At 36.5% G+C, this 18761-nt stretch overlaps 1 protein-coding gene across 2 annotated transcripts in view; it reads left to right on the top strand.

Moving 5' to 3' along the window:
* Fancd2 (FA complementation group D2) overlaps positions 1-18761 on the top strand; it is a 59889-nt gene that overhangs the window by 11353 nt on the left and 29775 nt on the right. The window contains exons 7-18 of one of the 2 annotated variants that reach the window (XM_076841105.1): positions 933-1011; positions 1892-2016; positions 4352-4439; positions 4944-5048; positions 5434-5531; positions 5918-6026; positions 6406-6435; positions 8118-8261; positions 9744-9878; positions 10842-10973; positions 13762-13869; positions 16585-16694. In XM_076841105.1, coding sequence (XP_076697220.1) covers positions 933-1011; positions 1892-2016; positions 4352-4439; positions 4944-5048; positions 5434-5531; positions 5918-6026; positions 6406-6435; positions 8118-8261; positions 9744-9878; positions 10842-10973; positions 13762-13869; positions 16585-16694 — 1263 coding nt within the window. The remainder of the gene's footprint in view (positions 1-932; positions 1012-1891; positions 2017-4351; positions 4440-4943; positions 5049-5433; positions 5532-5917; positions 6027-6405; positions 6436-8117; positions 8262-9743; positions 9879-10841; positions 10974-13761; positions 13870-16584; positions 16695-18761) is intronic. The other variant, XM_076841106.1, reaches the window with a different exon arrangement.

Raw genomic sequence — 18761 nt, 5'->3', positions numbered from 1 at the left:
CAAACCCAGCCTCAGCAATTTAACTAAGGCCCTGAGCAACTCTGTGAGACTCTGTCTCTAATAAAATATAAAAAAGGGGGGCTAGGGTTGTGGCTCAGTGGTACAGTGCTTGCCTGGCGTGTGTGAGGCCCTGGGTTCAATCCTCGGCACCATGTATAAGTAAATAAAGTAAAAAATCTAAAAAAAACCCCAAAACAAAAAAACCCAACAATCATACATTATATATATATATATATATATATATATATATATATGTATATGTATATGTATATGTATATGTATATATATATATGTATATGTATATGTATATATATAATAAAAGGGCTGGTGATGTGGCTCAGTGGCTAAATGTCCTTCGGTTCAATCCCTGGTATAGAAAAAATTATATTAAATACTATCTTGGGGCTGGGGATGTGGCTTAAGTGGTAGCATGCTCGCCTGGCATGCGCAGGCGCTGGGTTCGATCCTCAGCACCACATAAAAATAAAATAAAGATGTTGTGTCCACCGAAAAGTAAAAAATATATATATATATATATATATATATATATATATATATATATAAAAGAAATACTATCTAGCCCTATTTTCCCTTCTTTCTAAACTCTCTCCAGCTGTAGCCGTTGCTAATAGTTTGACGTGTCTTTTTCCAGACCTCTTTCTTAATATGTGTAACCCTATGTCTGCTGCTTTTTGGTCTGGCACATTGCCCAGTGCATGGAAATATTTCAGTAAATGTTAATTGAATGAATGGAATATTTTGCACAGTATTAGTGCTGTTATAGAAAAATCAGAAAGGCTAAGATCTGGGGCAGGGAGTATAGCTCAGCAGCACTTCCTTAGCATGTGTGAGGCTCAGTGTTCAATTCCCTGCACTAAAATAAAATAAAAAACAAAGTCTAACTTCCTTGAATTCTCATTCTAACATTTCAGTGCAAGCAGTGATGGAATCAACATGCCTCGACTCATTTTCAGTCAATTAAAATGGCTTGACAGAATTGTGGATGGCAAGGTAGGCTTTGGAGCTTTATTATTCATATTTAAAGAATGTGTTTTGTACTTGCCAAACTTTTAGAGTTTGTAGGGTTTTCCCCCTTGTTTTTATGCTGAGCATTCACACTTTTCCGACTATCCATTAGCTTTTTCCAGTTTTCATAATTTGACTATTATGATTATTTTGCCCTTTAAGTTTTTTCAGAAAAGCTTATCTAATTATAAAATTAGATATCATTTAATATATAAATTAAATGTTTGGAAATAAATTACTTTTTCTAAGTAAAAAGATTGTAGTGTATTTCTGAAGTGATGAGATACCAAATCATCTTACTTCACTACAATTGTTTAATTTGATTATCTATTGAGGAACATTGTAAAAGTTTTTGTAGTTATATGATTTGTTATTTAAGCACCTTGATAAAGTTAAATCTATTTTGAGGCAAGTGCTTTAGGTTCATTTTTCTTCAGGAGTTTATAAATTCATCTTTCTAAGTTGACAGATATTCTGATGCTAAATTTATGTTTGGAAGAATATGAGTTTTTGGGGTTTCATCTGGGATGGAATTTGGGGTCTGCCAATTAACCATGTATCCTTGGGTAATTCATTCATACATTTAAAATATGGGAATTATTGTAAAACCCCATAGTTGTGAAGATTAAATAGAATAATGTATGTAATAGACCTATTAGATAATATACTATCCATCTTATATTTTTTTTCTGTTTTGTTGTATATGAAATTATCTGGGCCATTTGCCTCTAAACTTAAGTTTTGAGCTTGCATCTGTAGTTGAGATATTGTACAAAAGATAACTTGAGCTCTGCATTTCATGACTAGGTAGTATTTCTGTATTCTGGATAATGTGCTGCAATTCTAATAGTGTCCCTCACTGCAGGACCTTACCACCAAGATCATGCAGTTGATCAGTATTGCTCCAGTGTACCTGCAACATGACTTTGTTACCAGCCTACCTGAGATCTTAGGGGATGCCCAGCATGCTGATGTGGGGAAAGAACTCAGGTAGATAAGCACTCTGCTACTGTCTCAAAGAGGCACCAATATGGGAGCTTTATCGCTGCAGTGTGTGGAGTGGTAGTAATATGGTATCAAAGGAGCATGATATATCTCTCTCTCAAGAATAGGGCATGGGATTTGACTTGTATTTTTAATGACAGGTACATATTTGAATAGACCCATCTGCTTTTTTTTTCCCAATATTTTTTAGTTGTAGAAGGACATAATAACTTTATTTTACTTTACTTCTTTATTGGTGCTGGAGATTGAACTCAGGGCCTTGTGCATGCTAGGCAAGCACTTTATCAACTGAGCTATATTCCCAGCCCTATTTTATTTTTATGTGATGCTGAGTATTGAACCCAGTGCTTTTGCTAGGCAAGCATTTAACCACTGAGCGACAACCTAAGCCCCAAGACCCATGTACGTTTTAAAAAATGATATACCTGTGAATGAAGATGCTTTGATTAGGATTAGGTATACAAATTTGGCATATAAGAACTTGAACATGACGACTTTGTTTCGTTAGCATTTCCTCCAAGGAATTCTCAATCTGACTTGCACATCACGATTATTTATGGATTTTTAAAACATCTACATTCTTTTTTTTATTCTAATTTGTTATACATGACGGCAGAATGCATTTCAATTTATAGTACACATAAAGCACAATTTTTCATGTCTGTGGTTATACACAGGGTTACATCATTCGTGTCTTCATACATTTTCTAGGGTAATGATATCCATATCATTCCACCATCTTTCCCACGCCCCCTCCCTTCTCCTCCCTCCCCTTTGCCCTACCTAAAGTTCCTCCATTCCTCCCATGGTGGCAGCCCACTCCCCATTATGGATCAGCATCCACATATCAGAGAAAACATTTGGCCTTTGGATTTTGGGGATTGCCTTACTTAGCATGATATTCTCCAACTCCATCCATTTACCTGCAAATTTCATGATTTTATTCTCTTTTAATGACAAATAATATTCCATTGTGTATATATACACCATAGTTTCTTTATCCATCCATTTATTGAAAGGCATCTAGGTTGGTTCCACAATTTAGCTATTGTGAATTGTGCTGGTATAAACATTGCTGTGGCTGTTTCACTGTAGTATGCTGTTGAACATCTACATTTTTTGAGTCCCTAGACGATTCATTGTGATATACTCCCTGCATTAGACCTGTTGCTGATACCCATTGCTTACTCCCATTCATTTAAAAAATAATACTATAATTGGTGGATCAGTAATAAAGAAGGGAGAACTACATCCCTAGAATATAGCTTCTGTATTAATGTAACTTTTTACTTGTCCTAGAGGTGGTTTTTAAAAAATTTGAATTCTACAGTTGCCTACTTCCAAATATGTCCAGTGATTTGCTTTTGTGCTTTTGGGCAGGATGCTCCCTTTGGGTGGGGTCCTAACTGCTCACTTTGCCTGCTTCCTGCCAGCTTGTTCTTTTGTACAGCCTTCTTTTAGAATCCATCCCTATACTTTTCACTACTATATGCTCCTGTAGCACCCTGCATATGCATCTTTTATATTTAATCATGCTCTATTGTAATTGTTTTTTTTTTTTTTTTTTCTATTTTCAGGAAGGATGTTTGCCAAACTCAGTAGTGACCTCTGGGTAGTTGGTGTGGTGAATGAGGGCTTCTTGTTTCTTAATTTATTTACTTGAATTTTTATAATGAGCAATGAGCATGTATTATTTTTTTGTAATGAAGACAGCTTCTAGTGAAATATAAAATCAGTATTTTAATTGGAACTGAGTACAACTGGTCCTCTGTATACACATCCTCTGATTCAACCAACTATAGATCAAAACTATTCAGAATAAATGCTGCATCTGTATTAACATGTGCAGACTTTTTCCTTGTCATTTTTCCCTAAGCGATATAGTAGAAGAGGGGCTGGGGTTGTGGCTCAATGGTAGAACACTTGCCTAGCATGTGTGAGTTACCGGGTTTATTTCTCAGCACTGCATATAAATAAATAAAGGTTCATTGACTAAAAAATATTAACAGAAATATAGCAGAAAAACTGTTTACATAGCATTTACCTGGTTTTAAGTGTTATAAATGATTCAGAGATGATTTACTGTTTATAGGGAACTGTATAGGGCATATCCAAATGCTATGTCATTTTATGTAGGGGACTTGAGCATGTATTCAATTTGGTATCCATGAGGAGTGGGGTCCTGAAATCCAAGGTCAGATACCAAGGGACAACTGTGTATCCTGTCTTCCCATAATCTGATGAGTCATTTTTCTCAAGTGTTTAATTTGCCTAGTTCTCTTTAAATCTTTATACAACTTTCTTTTTCCAACATTCACAGTGACCTATTAATGGAGAATACTCCCCTTACCGTCCCAATCCTGGATGTCCTTTCCAGTCTCCGACTTGACTCAACCTTCCTATCTAAGGTAGGAAACACTGTGCTCTCCAGAAACAGGGCCAGCTTTCTGACCTCTTGGAACCGTTGTGAGTTAGGCATTTCTTGGAAGAAATTATGTAAAGAAAATTGCCCTTTGAAACTGTACTGAATGACATTTGATTTTTTTTTTTTCTCTTCAGTGAGTTTCAGATGCTCTAAAGTTAAAACTTTATGTCTCAGCCTCCTGAACTTCTGGGATTGCAGGCATGCATCTCTGTGCCTGGTGGGATAACACTTTTTTATGCTTTCTTAGAGCCAATTGTGAATTCGGGCTTCAAAATGTAAGACAATACACTTGCCAGCTCTTTGTGAGGAAGTTTTTGCATTAACAATTGAAAACTTGTAATTTGGAGGATAGCAAAAGAAGGCGTTTTTTTCCCTCAAGTTGTGGATGGGAAAACAGAGTTATGTTTCAAATTTTACCTAAGAAGTCAGTTTGGGGTTGAGGTAGAGACATGGAAATAGTTAAGGTTTTTGTGCTTTCTAATTTTAGGTCCGCCAGTTGGTGATGGGTAAGCTCTCCTCAGTCGCTTTGGTTGACTTACCTGTGATAATCAAGTTCATTCTTCATTCCATAACAGCCACCAATGCACTTGAGGTATAGTACTCTTTCCCACCCAACGTAGATAAAGGTACATCAGGATAAATTTATTTAAATGAATAGGTCCATATTGCTCTTCTCTGGTCCCAAACTAAATGATAAATACTGATTAATCCACATAGCATTCAGGGAAAAGAATGATACTATGATTGATTATTATGTATAAGCCCTTATAGGAATTTCTGTGTACCTCAAAGAATTCTGGAATTTGGGTGTGACATACTATACCTGCACTAACCATTCTCATCAACTATTTCAATGTTGCCTTGTCCAGCATTTAAACTTTCTTCAGTCTTTAAGGGGTTGTTATAATTCTATCGAGAGAATGGGCTGTCTCTATCCACTATGACCACAACAACATGACTAATTTTACTTTCTTCAGGTAATTTCTGAGCTTCGGGAGAGGTTGGATCTGCAGCATTTTATTTTGCCATCAATGTTTCAGGCTTCCCAAATCAAGTTGAAAATTACAGGAGCAAGGTAATAGAGCTTTTGACAGTTGCCATCCTTTTTCTAGCAGTAAAAGAAGTTTTCTGACATCTGTTTTTTCTGAAAGTCAGGACTGTTGGAACTTAATACTTAAAATTTACAAATAATGGTAGTAATATTACATTCACATACAGTACCATTTAGTTTCTCACGTCATGTGTGTGTGTGTGTGTGTGTGTGTGTGTGTGTGTGAGAGAGAGAGAGAGAGAGAGAGAGAGAGAGGAGAGAAACGCCATTCAGATCACTTCCATCTGGACTGCAAGTTTTTTACATATGCAATTATGACTTGCTCCCAGGTACTTGGCTAGGAAACAGGTACTGAGATGTTCTTCTTTGGTCAGTAGAAGAAATAATTTTTTCCCCTCTTCTACTTGTAGTTCTTCAGAATACCAAGAAGATGACAGTCCAAACTGTGTTATGCTTCTCTTTGATATCTTAAAGTTGACTGTTAGGTATGAGAAAATCATTTCAGAAGCCTGGATTAAGGTGAGTGAGATCTTTGGAACATCATGGAGGAAAGGAATGTCAATCAGTGATGGATAATGTAAATAAGATAAGTAGAAATAACTGGGCATGGTGACGCACGCCTATAATCCCAATGTGCAGGAGGAACATGAATTCAAAGCTAGCCTCAGCAAGACCCTATTTCTAAATAAAGTACACTCAGTGGCTAAGTGCCCCTGAGTTCAATCCTGTTCCTGCCCCCCCCCCAAAAAAAAAAAAACGTAGAAATAAAAACTAAGATAAAAATTATAGATGATTGGCAAATTGGCTGTCAAGTCAGAGAACAGGTCATGCTGAATAAGGCATGAAGAAATGTTCCACTGATGTGTTATAATGTTTTTGTGGCCCCTTTTTTCCCCAGGCAATTGAAAACATTGAGTCTGAGCACAAGGTAATGCTTTTGTCCTACGAATTTTAAGTATTATAGTCTAAGTAGTGACTTCAGCTAGTTTGTTCTGTTTTCTCTCTCTCCCTTCAGTTGTTCCTTCTCTGTCTTCTCTAGTTCCTTCAATAAATAATTGCTACTGGGCAACTTGCCAGATGGTTTGCTCCTACTGGTTAATTTTGGCAGCAAAATAAGCCTATAGTATCCAGAAAGAGAAATCTGGACATTTCAAACATAAGTTGTAGTCAAAGAAAGTGACATCTCTACTTGGGTTAGTCCTATCCCTGTTTTGTCTGATAACCCTTTCTTTGTCTGATAACCCTTTCTTTTTCCTACCTGGTGGAATTGTCGAGATGATGGCATTTTGTCTTTTACTTTACTTTACCCATGTAGTCTTCAGTAGATCAAAGTCTTCCCACTGTCAAGGTCTGCTACTGGTCTTTCTCTTATTTGTAGAAGCCAGATGATTGAGTTTCTTATATACTGATTTGATCTCTCTAAAGCTTTTTTTTTTTAGTTGGAATCTGTTTTGTTCTGTGGGATTTTTGTTAGGCTATTCAATTGTTGTTGAAAGACTATCTTAAAAGCTTTTCTGATATGGAATAAAAGACTGAAAATAATATTTTTTTAAAAATAGTTTTTTAGATGTAGGTGGACACAATACCTTTATTTTATTTATTTATTTTTATGTGGTACTAAGGATTGAACCCAGTGCCTCGCTCATGCTTGGCAAGCACTCTACCATTGAGCCACAACCCCAGCCCACAATACAGTTTTTTTAATGATGAAAATATATTCTGGAATTGGCAAGTGATTTAATCTTTTTCTTTTGATAAATGTGAAGATGGAGCTGGGGATGTGGCTCAAGCGGTAGCGCGCTTGCCTGGCATGCGTGCGGCCCGGGTTCGATCCTCAGCACCACATACAAACAAAGATGTTGTGTCCGCCGAAAACTAAAAAAAAAAAATATTAAAAAATTCTCTCTCTCTCTCTCACTCTCTCTTAAAAAAAAAAGTGAAGATGTTCAGAATTACTACTTTGATAATATCACTTTCACTTATGTTCTCTGATGTGTTTTTTTTTTATACTGTATTTTTTTTTATTGATTGTTCAAAACATTACAGAGCTCATGATATATCATCTTTCATACATTTGACTCGATTGGGTTATGAATTCCCATTTTTTCCCCAAATACAAATTGCAGAATCACATTGGTTACACACTCACATTTTTACATAATGGCATATTAGTGACTGTTGTGTTCTGCTACCATTCCTATCCCCTATTATCCCCCCCCCCATCTTCACTCTCTACCTCCTCTGCTGTTGTTTAATTCTCTCCCTTTTTTCCCTCCTCCTTTCCCCTCACAACCTCTTATAATTTTGTGTAACATTGAAGTTCTCCTACTTATTCCATATGCTTTCCCTTCTCTCTCCCTTTCTCTCCCCACTCTCGTCTTTGCTCTGATGTGTTTTTAAGACATACCAGTGGTTAATAATCATGGCACTTTATTTCTTTGAAAAATATTTCTGGCTTTTGTAAAAATTGAGGCACTCCCATGGGAGTATGTTGAAAAAGTAAAAATATTTATTCTGAGTTTTAATGGGAAAATGTTGAGAGCTACTCTTTTATTGTAGTAAATGTACTGATTTACTAACTATTTTCATCTGTTGCGTACTTATCAATAGAGTTTCGACCTGGCAATGATTTTCATCATTTATAGCACTAATACTCAAGCAAAGAAGAACATTGAGAGGGTGGTAAAAAACAAGATTCGATCTGGCTCCATTCAAGAAGACTTGCTCGAGAGTACTTTCTGTATTCATTATGTGGTAAGTGTCAGAAAGTTAGGCAATATTAGTCTGACATATATAGAGAGGTAACTGTTCCTATCCAGTGTAGAATTTCTAATATCTTTGCTGAGTGTTTATATTTCAGAAGGAGTTCCAACATTTCAAAACATTGTGAGAGGTCTGAGGGCATAGCTCAGTGGTAGAATGCTTGCCTAGTATTCACAAGGCCCTGGGTTCAATCCCCAGTACTTAATGGAAAAATCCAACAAAATAGGATTATTTTTTAATATTTATTTTTAGTTTTCAGCGGACACAACATCTTTGTTTGTATGTGGTGCTGAGGATTGAACCCGGCCGCACGCATGCTAGGTGTGCGCGCTACCACTTGAGCCACATCCCTAGCCCACAAAATAGGATTATTACCTTGATTGAGACATTACCGTCTTAGTAAACAAATCTAAGAGTTTTTTTTTTTTTTAAGGTTGATTTTCATGAAATTAAAACTAATTTTAACTGACTTAAATTCAGTTCTTTTATAGGAATTGTTTTAATTCAGGTCTTCTGATTCTGCCCTATAAGTTGATTTTTAATCTAAGATAAAAGTCTTCTACAGCTGCCTGTCATCTCATTATTGAGACTTTTGAATCTTTTTTTTTTTAAATACTTTTCAGTTATCGACCTTTACTTATTTATTTGTTCATATGTGGTGCTGAGAATCGAACCTAGTGCCTCGCATATGCTAGATAAGTGCTCTATCACTGAGCTACAACCTCAGCCCCAGAGACTTTTTAATTTTAATTTTGCATTTGTCATTTTACTTGTCTGGCTCTTTGCAACTTGCAGTTTTGGTAAATTGGCCTTATAAAAATCTTTTCCAAAGATGTTTGTAAAAACCTTGAAAAAAATAGAAACCAGAAGAATGCTAGTAGAGATGTAAATATGGATCTGTTGATCCATTAGTGTTTGAACATTTGATATTGAGAACCGCAGGTGATGATTCTTATCAAAATGTGAACCATTCAAACTGGAATTTCAGAAGCTGGAAGTAGTGTTTTGCTAGCTAAATATTAGAAGGGTTTGGCTTAGGAATTAACAAAAATATGTAGTTGTGTCTTAAGATTTTATATTGAAAATGGGTTTAATGTTTGTATTATTGTTATGTATTTTGTGGAGTACTGGGGATCAAATCTAGGACCTCACACATGTAAGACAAGCAGTCTACCTCTGAGTTATAAGTTATCCCTAGCCTTTTCTTTTTTTTTGAACAAAGGGTCTCACTAAATTTCCCAGGCTAGCCTTGAACTTGGAATCCTCTTCCCAAGTCACTGGGACTGTAGGTGTGTGCTGCCATGCCCAACCAAAAGGGGATATTTTCTTAAGACATACTAGTGGTTAATAGCAACTCTTAGAAATAACCATTATTTCTAATAATTATTCTATTAATTATTAAATAATAACTAATTATTTCTAATAATTAGTTTTTCCCATAGTTTGTTTTCTGTTTATTCTTCGCCTTTTCAGGTTCTGAAGGATATTTGTCCATCCATTCTATTACTGGCTCAGAGTTTGTTCCACTCTCAAGATCAAAATATAATTTTGTTTGGCAGTCTCCTATACAAATACTCATTTAAGTTTTTTGACACTTACTGCCAGCAGGTATGTTGAAATATTTATTTTGGTTACGGAGGTAAGAGAATGAAAGAATTCTGAGTGAATTGCATGTGATTTAATGTTTATTTCTTCAGCTGGAAAGCATTAAGAACTGGACTTTAGGAAAGGGTCAGTTCTGTTCCCAGTCTTAAAATGAGGAGTCTGATGTGGGGTATCTTGTGAGCTTCAGAATTCTTTGGGTCTAAAATTAAAGTCCAAATTCATTCTACTTCAGATAGACATGGCTGAATGGGTTGGGTTTTTAGGTAGTTTTCTCAGTACAGGGATGACAAACTTAGCTTTAAATAATAAACTCCATTTGATCCTGGAGTTGTCCCTTAAAAATAAGTATAGTGAAAAATAAATGAATGAGAAATACTTAAGTTCTAACACTGTCCCCATGAACACGAGGCACAAAATTTAATAGTGCATATCCAGAGGGAGGGCTATACTTGTGGAGAGTGATTATGAAAGCTGAGCAACTTACCAAGATGCTGTCTCTAAAATATAAAAAAGTCTGGGGGTGTGGCTCAGTGGTTGAGTGCCCCTGATTTCAATCCCTGGTACCCTCCTCTTCTCCAAAAAAGAAAATCTATAAAACTTTTACCTCCTTGAGTGCCATCTTTTCAAGAAATTTCAACAGATGATGTCCAACCTCAACTTTAAGAGTAAAATTCAACTCATATCGGAAAGAGAAAGAAAGATACACCAAGGAGCAAAATCAGGAGGGCTGAGATAGTGTTCACTGATAAATTGTGGGAAATAGGTTAAGATGGGATGGTAGTGAAGTTCCATTGTCTGAAGCCAATGACAATGAAAATTAGATAATAAATAATAAGATCAGGTGAGTTGTGATTTTAACAAAGGAGAAACTGGAAAGTTCTTGGGCATGAACCCCTTTTGATAGACTGTGCTGTATTTTTTTTTTTTTCCACACTGTCCTATTGACTCCCTCTCTGCATTGTACAGGAAGCAGTTGGTGCCCTAGTGACCCATGTCTGCAGTGGGAATGAAACGGAAGTTGATACTGCATTGGATGTCCTCCTTGAGTTGATAAGATTAAACCCATCTGCTATGAGACTGAATGCTGTCTTTGTGAAGGTATGTCTTGGCTCTTTTGTTGTATGTATTGAATAATTTTTCTTTGTTGAATGTATTTGAGAGTAATCTGATGTCTGTTAGTAGTCATTTATTTTTTATTCTTTAGATTATGATCATTACAATGGGTGGGAAGAGTGGAAGGAAGTACATTGATGGGCCAATAATACGAAAAAATGACTCATCACTTACATATTCATTCAGTAAAACTTCTTAATACTTAACTATGTTCCACACTGTTCTGGGTGCTCTGGATGTAAAGATCTTTGCCCTTGATAATAGAGATTAAGACACATAAGCAAGTCACTGAAATAGAAATGATGAATTCTGTAATGAAGAGAAATTGCTATAGGTATAACAGAGAAGGAATAATTAAACTTGGTCTGCAAAGCTGGAAAAGCCTTCAAAGAGGGGCTACCATTTGAGTGAGGTGTTTTTTTTTTTTTTTTTTTTTTTTTTTTTAAGGAAAGGAAAGGAAAGACTCCAAGAGGAAGGAAGGAAGGAGTGAGTTCTGCAAGAGAACAGTGTGAGCAGAAGCAAAGTAGTGCCTAAGTCCATGTGTGCCTGAGTGATGATAAGTGGAAAAACATGGATATAGAGTAGGGTATGGCAGGAAGTATTAGGAATTGAGACTTGTAGGACATAGGACAGGGCCAGGTATAGAGGGTATCAAAACCATGCTAAAACTGGATGTGGTGGTGCATTCCTGTAATCCCATTTGCTTGGGAGACTGAGACAGGAGGATTGTAAGTTCAAAGGCAGCCTGGGCAATTTAGTGAGACCCTGAATCAAAAAGGGCTGGGGATGTACAGTAGTAGAGCACCCCTGGGTTCGAGCCCTGTACTGTAAGAATCAAGCAAACAAATCACGCTAAGGAGTTTCAGTTTGATTTTATAAACAATAGGAAGCCAGTACTGACTTTTTTTTTTTTTTTTTTTTTTAAGTATTGGGGATTGAACTCGAGATTCACACATGCTAGGTGAGCACTTTTACCACTGAGCTGCATTCTCAGCACTTTTTATTTTATTTTGAGGCAGAGTCTCACTAAATTGACCTGGCTGGCTTTGAACTTGAGATCCTCCTTAGCCTCATGAGTAGCTTTGATTATAGCTGTCCACCACCATTCCTGGCTTGCTAATAAAGATTTTTATAAGAAGTTGACCTAATCACATATTGTGGTTGGATTGGAGACCACTGAAATGGTCCAAAGGAGTGAGAATAAGAAAAGAGAGGGAATGATTTGCTTTTAAGACAAGTTAGTGTTACCATCCATATGATTATCAGGAATATTTAACAAATGAGGAACAGAGAACTAGGTCCAAATTTTGTATCTTAGAAAACTATCTGATTGGCTGTCCATTTCCTGAGCTGAGAAGAGCTGGAAGAGAGTGCATCTTCAGCAGAAAGGATAATGAATTCAGTTTGGTATCTCCATATGTACCTGATTATGGAGAGTTGGAAATTCTGGTTTGGAGCCTAGGGGACATGTGTGGAGGAGGGTTTAGTTTGAATGTGCATATATCGATAACCATACAGGGGTGAGTTAAAGTGAGACAGTTTTTGAGGCGGAAGCCTAGGAGAATGCAGAAATTTTGAGAACATTAAAGTGGTAGACTAGAGCAAATGTCCATGCAAGGAGAATGAGAAAACAAGAAGGTGAATAATATAAACTAGCACGATGTCAGGTAGTAAAAGCTCAGTTGAGGGGCTAAGGTTGTGGCTCACTGGTAGAGTGCTCACCTAGCATGAACAAGCCACTGGGTTTGATCCTCAGCACCACATAAGTGTAAAATAAAGATATGGGTCCACCTAAAACTAAAAAATAAATATTAAAAAAAAAAAAGCCCAGGTCAAAGGGAGCTTCAAGACTCATGGGTTTTCTATAGTGTTGGATGGTATAGAAAATGAAGATCGACAAGAAGCCATTTTCTTGGGCAGTTAAGCTATCTCTGGTAACTTTTGTCAGAAGAGTGTTACTTGAATAAGGAGCAATAACTTGGAGGTATGGCGTCAACATTTGAGAAAATTTAAGGTGGGGAGAGAGTAGCTTGAGAGAGAAACAAGGGAGATATATTTAGGTGACGAGGTTTGAGATAACTTGTAGACCAAAAGAAGGATTCAATGGAAAGGAAGAAATGGAAAATATTCTTTAATTAATTAGTTGAAAATTTATAAAGCTAGTACTACGTCATCCTCAGGCCACCTTTGAAAGGCCTTCTGTTATCCCTTTATAAGGGAAAACTGAGGTGTTGCCCAAGGTCAAAAAGTATAGTTTCCTGGTGACCTCCTCCAGATCTGCAGAGACAGGATAAATAATTCATGGAGTAGAAGCTGGAAAGGGATGACATCATAAGGAGTAGGATTAGAGACAATTTTTGGTGGAATATTGTTTTCACTGAGAAAAAAAAGGAAGACTGGAAATAAAGAATACAGTGAAGTCAGAGGTGTACTAGGAAGACAAAGCAGAGGTGTTGAAAACCCTGATTCAGAGTTCAGAGGCCAACATGATAAGGGCAAATACGCCAGACTCAAGAGTATGGAGTCTTTATCTTTCCTGGTGGTGCTTCCTAGTCTCTGATAATAAGATGGGTTTACAAAGCTTCATAAGCCCTTTCAGCTTACGTTAACAATATGAAATCTTTAGGTTCTGAGCATAGTGTTCACAAGTTAAGCTTTTGGTGAATAGCTGTTGTGCTGTATGTTTATGTTTCTTATAAGGATTTTAAGTTTCTGATTTAAAGAGAAAAAAATGTTAGCCACTAGACTCACTGTTATTTTACTCCCATCACAGGGCATTTTAGATTATCTGGATAATATGTCCCCTCAGCAAATACGAAAACTCTTCTATATTCTTAGCATGTTGGCATTTAACAAACACGAAGCTAGCAGCCACATTCAGGTAAGAGTTTGTGTGTTAAGAAAGAATCTTCTTTACTAAAATTTTGCTAGGCAAATCACTGTAAACTGTGCAGTAGTGATGTAAAAGAGAATACATAGTGACAGTTCCGAATTTTTCATTCTTTTCTTACCATTAGCATTAAGTGCCTACTATATGCCAGGCACTGAGGTGCTTGGTAGATTGGATCTTATGTCTTGGAGAAACTTGGTTTTTTGGAGTAAAGATGGGTTGGTAAAATCAAGAAAGAAAAGCTGTTTAGGCTGCGCATGGTGGTGCATGCCTGTAATTTCAGTGGCTCAGGAGGCTGAGACAGGAGGATCATGAGTTCAAAGCCAGCCTCAGCAGTGGCGAGGCGCTAAGCAACTCAGTGTGACCCTGTCTCTAAATAAAATACAAAATAGAGATGGGGATGTGGCTTAGTGGTCGAGTGCCCCTGAGTTCAATCCCTAGTAGCAAAAAAAAGAAAAAAAGAAAAAAAGTTATTCAGGTTCTATTTTGAGTGTTTTAGAGATTTTTTTCTTCTTAAAAAAAACTCTCTCTCTCCCTCTCTCTCCCTCTCTCCCTATCTATCTATATATAAATAAATTAATTAAGAGCAGTTAGGTTGGAATTATAACTCCTAGTGATTTTGTATCTTTAGTGCCACCTTGTGGTGGTAATCTGTATTGGACTATAGTTTGAACAACCAGTGCTTTCTTAATTAAAAAAATATTCTGGCAAGATAATATATACATGTGATACAAAATTCAAGATGTATAGAAGGGGGCTGGGGCTGTAGCTCAGTGACAAAGCACTTGTCTAGCATGTGTGAGGCACTGGGTTTGATCCTTAGCACCACATAAAAATTAAAATAAATTCTGTGCATTTACAACTACAAAAAAAATTTTAAAAAAACCCAAAATGTATAGAAGATATATAGTGAAAAATAACTCCCTCTCTCCCAGTATTCTAGGCATCTGAATTGTCTTTCTAATGACAGTATCCCTATTTATATCTTTCTGAGAGTTCTGAGCATTTACAAATTTGTGTTTATCTGTGGTCTTCCCCTCCCTCCTCTTATTCTATGTCTTTGCTTTTTGCATTTAGAAGACTGTATTGGAGATTGCTTCATCATCAATGATGTAAAACTACTTCATTATTTTTATTTTTTATAAGATATTGATTCTATTTTATATATATTTATTTTTTAGTTGTAGTTTGGACACAATATCTTTATTTTATTTATTTTTATATGGTGCTAAGGATTGAACCCAGGGCCTCACATGTGTTAGGCAAGCACTCTACTGCCAAACCCCTTCATTATTTTTAAATTAGTAAAATATCCTTAACATAAAATTTACCATTTTAACAGTTTTTAGGTGAATAATTCAGTGGCATGAGATCATCATGATAGGGCAAATAAGCCAAAGAAAGGAGAAGATGCTGGAATGGCGCAGCAAAAGAATCTATGGGTGCTGGGTTTAAAAAAAAAAAAACTAGACCAGGAAGGGTTCTATCATTTACTGTGTGATCTTCAGCAAATTGTTTCATCTCTCTGAGTTTCAAATTTTTCCTTTAAAATGGAAAAGATTGCTTTAAGGATTGGAGACAAATTATAAAAAATTTCTAGAACATTGCCTGGCTCAGAAAGACAGGTATTGAATGTTTTTTCTCATGTGGAATATAGGGGAAAATTTTAAAAAGATCATGAAAGTAGAAGGGAGTCTGATTAGAGAAGGTAGAAAGGGATCGGGGAGGGGAAGGGGGCTAATGGGGATGGAAATGATCAAAATGTGTTATATTTATGTATGAAAAGGCTACAGTGTAACCATTTATGTGCGTAAAAACAAAGAGCAACCATTTCCTCTTATTTTAGGAGTTTCTCATCATCTCAAATAGAAATCTTTTACTCTTTAGCCAGTAATTTTATATTTCCCTGCTCTCAGCACCTATTAATCTCTAAACCACTGTCTATGGATTTGTCTATTCCAGATACCTCATATAAGTGGAATTATACAATATTTGTCTTTATGTGTCTGGCTTATTTCACTTGGTATAATGTCTTAAAGGTTGTCTATGTTTGGATATGTCAAGACTCACTCTTTTTTTTTTTTTAATATTTATGTTTTGGTTGTTGTTGGACACAATACCTTTATTTTATTTATTTTTTGTGTGGTTCTGAGGATCGAACCTAGGGCTCGAATGAGCTAGGCAAGCACTTTATCACTGAGCCACAACACCAGCCCCCAGAATTAACTGTTTATTATAGCTGTATAATCAATTTTATATATACCACAGTTTGTTTCATTTATTGATGGACACTTGGGTGGTTTCTACCTCTGGCTATTTGAATAATGCTATTATGAACATTGGTATACATTTGTTTTAGTTTCTATTTTTTGGATGTATACCTAGGAATAGAATTGCTGGGTCATTTAGTGATTTTATAATATTTTGAGGAAGCCAGGAACAGGGACAAAACCGTATTGAATGTCTATCATGTGCCAGGCAGTGTTCTAGAAATTTTTTATAATTTGTCTCTAATACTTAAAGCAATCTTTCCCATTTTATAGAGGAAAAATTTGAGACTCAGAGAGATGAAACAATTTGCTGAAGATCACATAGTAAATGACAGAACCCTTCCTACTCTAATTTTCTTTTAAGCTCAGCATCCATAGATTCTTTTGCTGTGCCATTCCAGCATCTTCATCTTTCTCCATCTTTCTCTCATTGTAGGATGACATGCATCTGGTGGTACGGAAGCAGCTCTCTAGCACCATATTTAAGTATAAACTTATTGGTATTATTGGTGCTATCACCATGGCTGGTGTCATGGCGACAGACAGGTATGCGTGAAGATTCTGACTTGTGTGTCTCAATATCCATCAATCAAGTTGCTGCCTTAGAAAATAAAATGTTACTTTGTGCTTTAACAGTAGACATTAAAGCTGATAGAAACCAGGTGCAGTGTTGTACACCTGTAATTCTAGCTACTTGGAGGCTGAGGAAAGACAAGGCTAGCCTGGGCAACTTAGTGAGATCCTGTCTCAAAAAATTAAAGGGAGAGCCAGGCATGATGGCACACACCTGTAATCCCAGTGGCTTGGGAGGCTGAGTCAGGAGGATCATGAGTTCAAAGCCAACCTCAGCAATAGTGAGGTGTTTAGCAACTCAGTGAGACCCTATTTCTAAATAAAAATACAAAAATAGGGTTGAGGATGTCCTCAGTGGTTGAGTGCTCCTGAGTTCAATTTCCAGTACCAAAAACAAAAAAAAAAAAATTAAAGTGGACTGGGGATGTGGCTCAGTGGTTTAGCGATTACTTGTGTGAGGCACTGGGTTTGCTTCTCAGCATCGCATATAAATAAATGAATAAAATAAAGGTTCATCAACAACTAAAAATTAATTAATTAAAAGGGCTGCAGAAATAGCTTAGTGGTATGGTGCCCTGGTTTCATGCCCCAGTGCTGGGGCTCAGGGGGAGTCATAAGAGAAGTTAACTAATGTCTTTTGCTACTTTTCTATCTTCCCTTCTAATCTTGACTATGTATACCATATATAGTATTTACAGAATTGTGATCAAAGTCATTATATTTTGTTGGTTAAAAACTAGGAATTGGGCTGGGACTGTAGCTCTGTGGTAGGGTTCTTGCCTAGCGTGGGTGAAACATTGTCTTTGATTCTTAGCACCACATAAATAAATAAAGTCATGCTACCCATCTTCAAAAAAAAAAACAAACACCTAGAAATTGCCCAGAGATACAGTTCTAGAAGTCTTTCATTTTTTTAAAAAAAAAAAGGAGAAATTTGATCTTCCTGCAATGTATTTTTTTTTTTTTCTATATCTGCTTCTCATGTAGGCAGTGAATAGTGCAGGTCTACATTGCTGTGTTAATTCTGTCTAAAACTTCATGTTTGGTATGAATAAGGTCTTCCTTGTAGATTTCCTCCCTTTTTGCTCCCGGATTGTAACATATAAAGTCATGTTGGATTTGGGGTTTGATAACGGTGTTGCCATTTCAAACTGACATTAGTTTAATTCATGCTTTTTGGAATTATTTATCAGAAACTCCCAAGACCCCAGGATACATCCTTAGAATCAGCATTAATAATCTGAAGAGGCCGCATTGTGTATTGGTTAAGAATTTATTCACTGAAGCCACGCTGCTTGCCTGGAGTCAAATCCTGGCTTCTTTGTGTACTAGCTGAATGATCTTGGGCAAGTTACCTCACATCTGTGAAATGAGGACAATAATAGTATTAAGTTCATAGTTACTGAATGTATTAAGTGGTTAGAGCAGTGTCCAGCACATAGTGTACACTTAAGAAATGTTTGGGGGCTGGGGATGTGGCTCAAGTGGTAGCGCGCTCGTCTGGCATGCGTGCGGCCCGGGTTCGATCCTCAGCACCACATACAAACAAAAATGTTGTGTCTGCCGATAACTAAAAAATAAATAAATAAATGTTTAAAAAAAAAAAAAAAAAAAAAAAAAAGAAATGTTTGCCTTAAGCAGGCACGGTGGTTCACATCATAGTTCCAGCTAACCAGGAGGCTGAGATAGGAGGATCACTTCAGGCCAGGGGTTCAAGAGGCCAGCCTGAGTCAACATAGGTAGATCCAATCTAAAAAGAAAAAAAAAGTACTTGCCCTTATTTGTATTATTTTTACTAATTTTCTGTGCCCTTAAAAAAATGTATGAGCTGGGTGTATTGGCGCCTACCAAGGTCTTAGCACTTGGGGAACAGAGACAGGAGGAATACGTAAGCCCAGAAGTTTAAGATCAATCTGGGCAACATAGTGAGACTGCCTTCCACACCCCAAGCCAAAACAAAACAAAAATCATAAAAATATATATTAGATAGCTGTCCTTTGCTCTAATCCACATTTTTGTGGACAAAATAATACTCCTCCA

Source organism: Callospermophilus lateralis, chromosome 20 (genome assembly GCF_048772815.1).
Source record: "Callospermophilus lateralis isolate mCalLat2 chromosome 20, mCalLat2.hap1, whole genome shotgun sequence".
Taxonomy (NCBI): domain Eukaryota; kingdom Metazoa; phylum Chordata; class Mammalia; order Rodentia; family Sciuridae; genus Callospermophilus; species Callospermophilus lateralis.
Note: the sequence above shows the minus strand (reverse complement) of the source record. Positions and strands in the feature narration are given on the sequence as shown.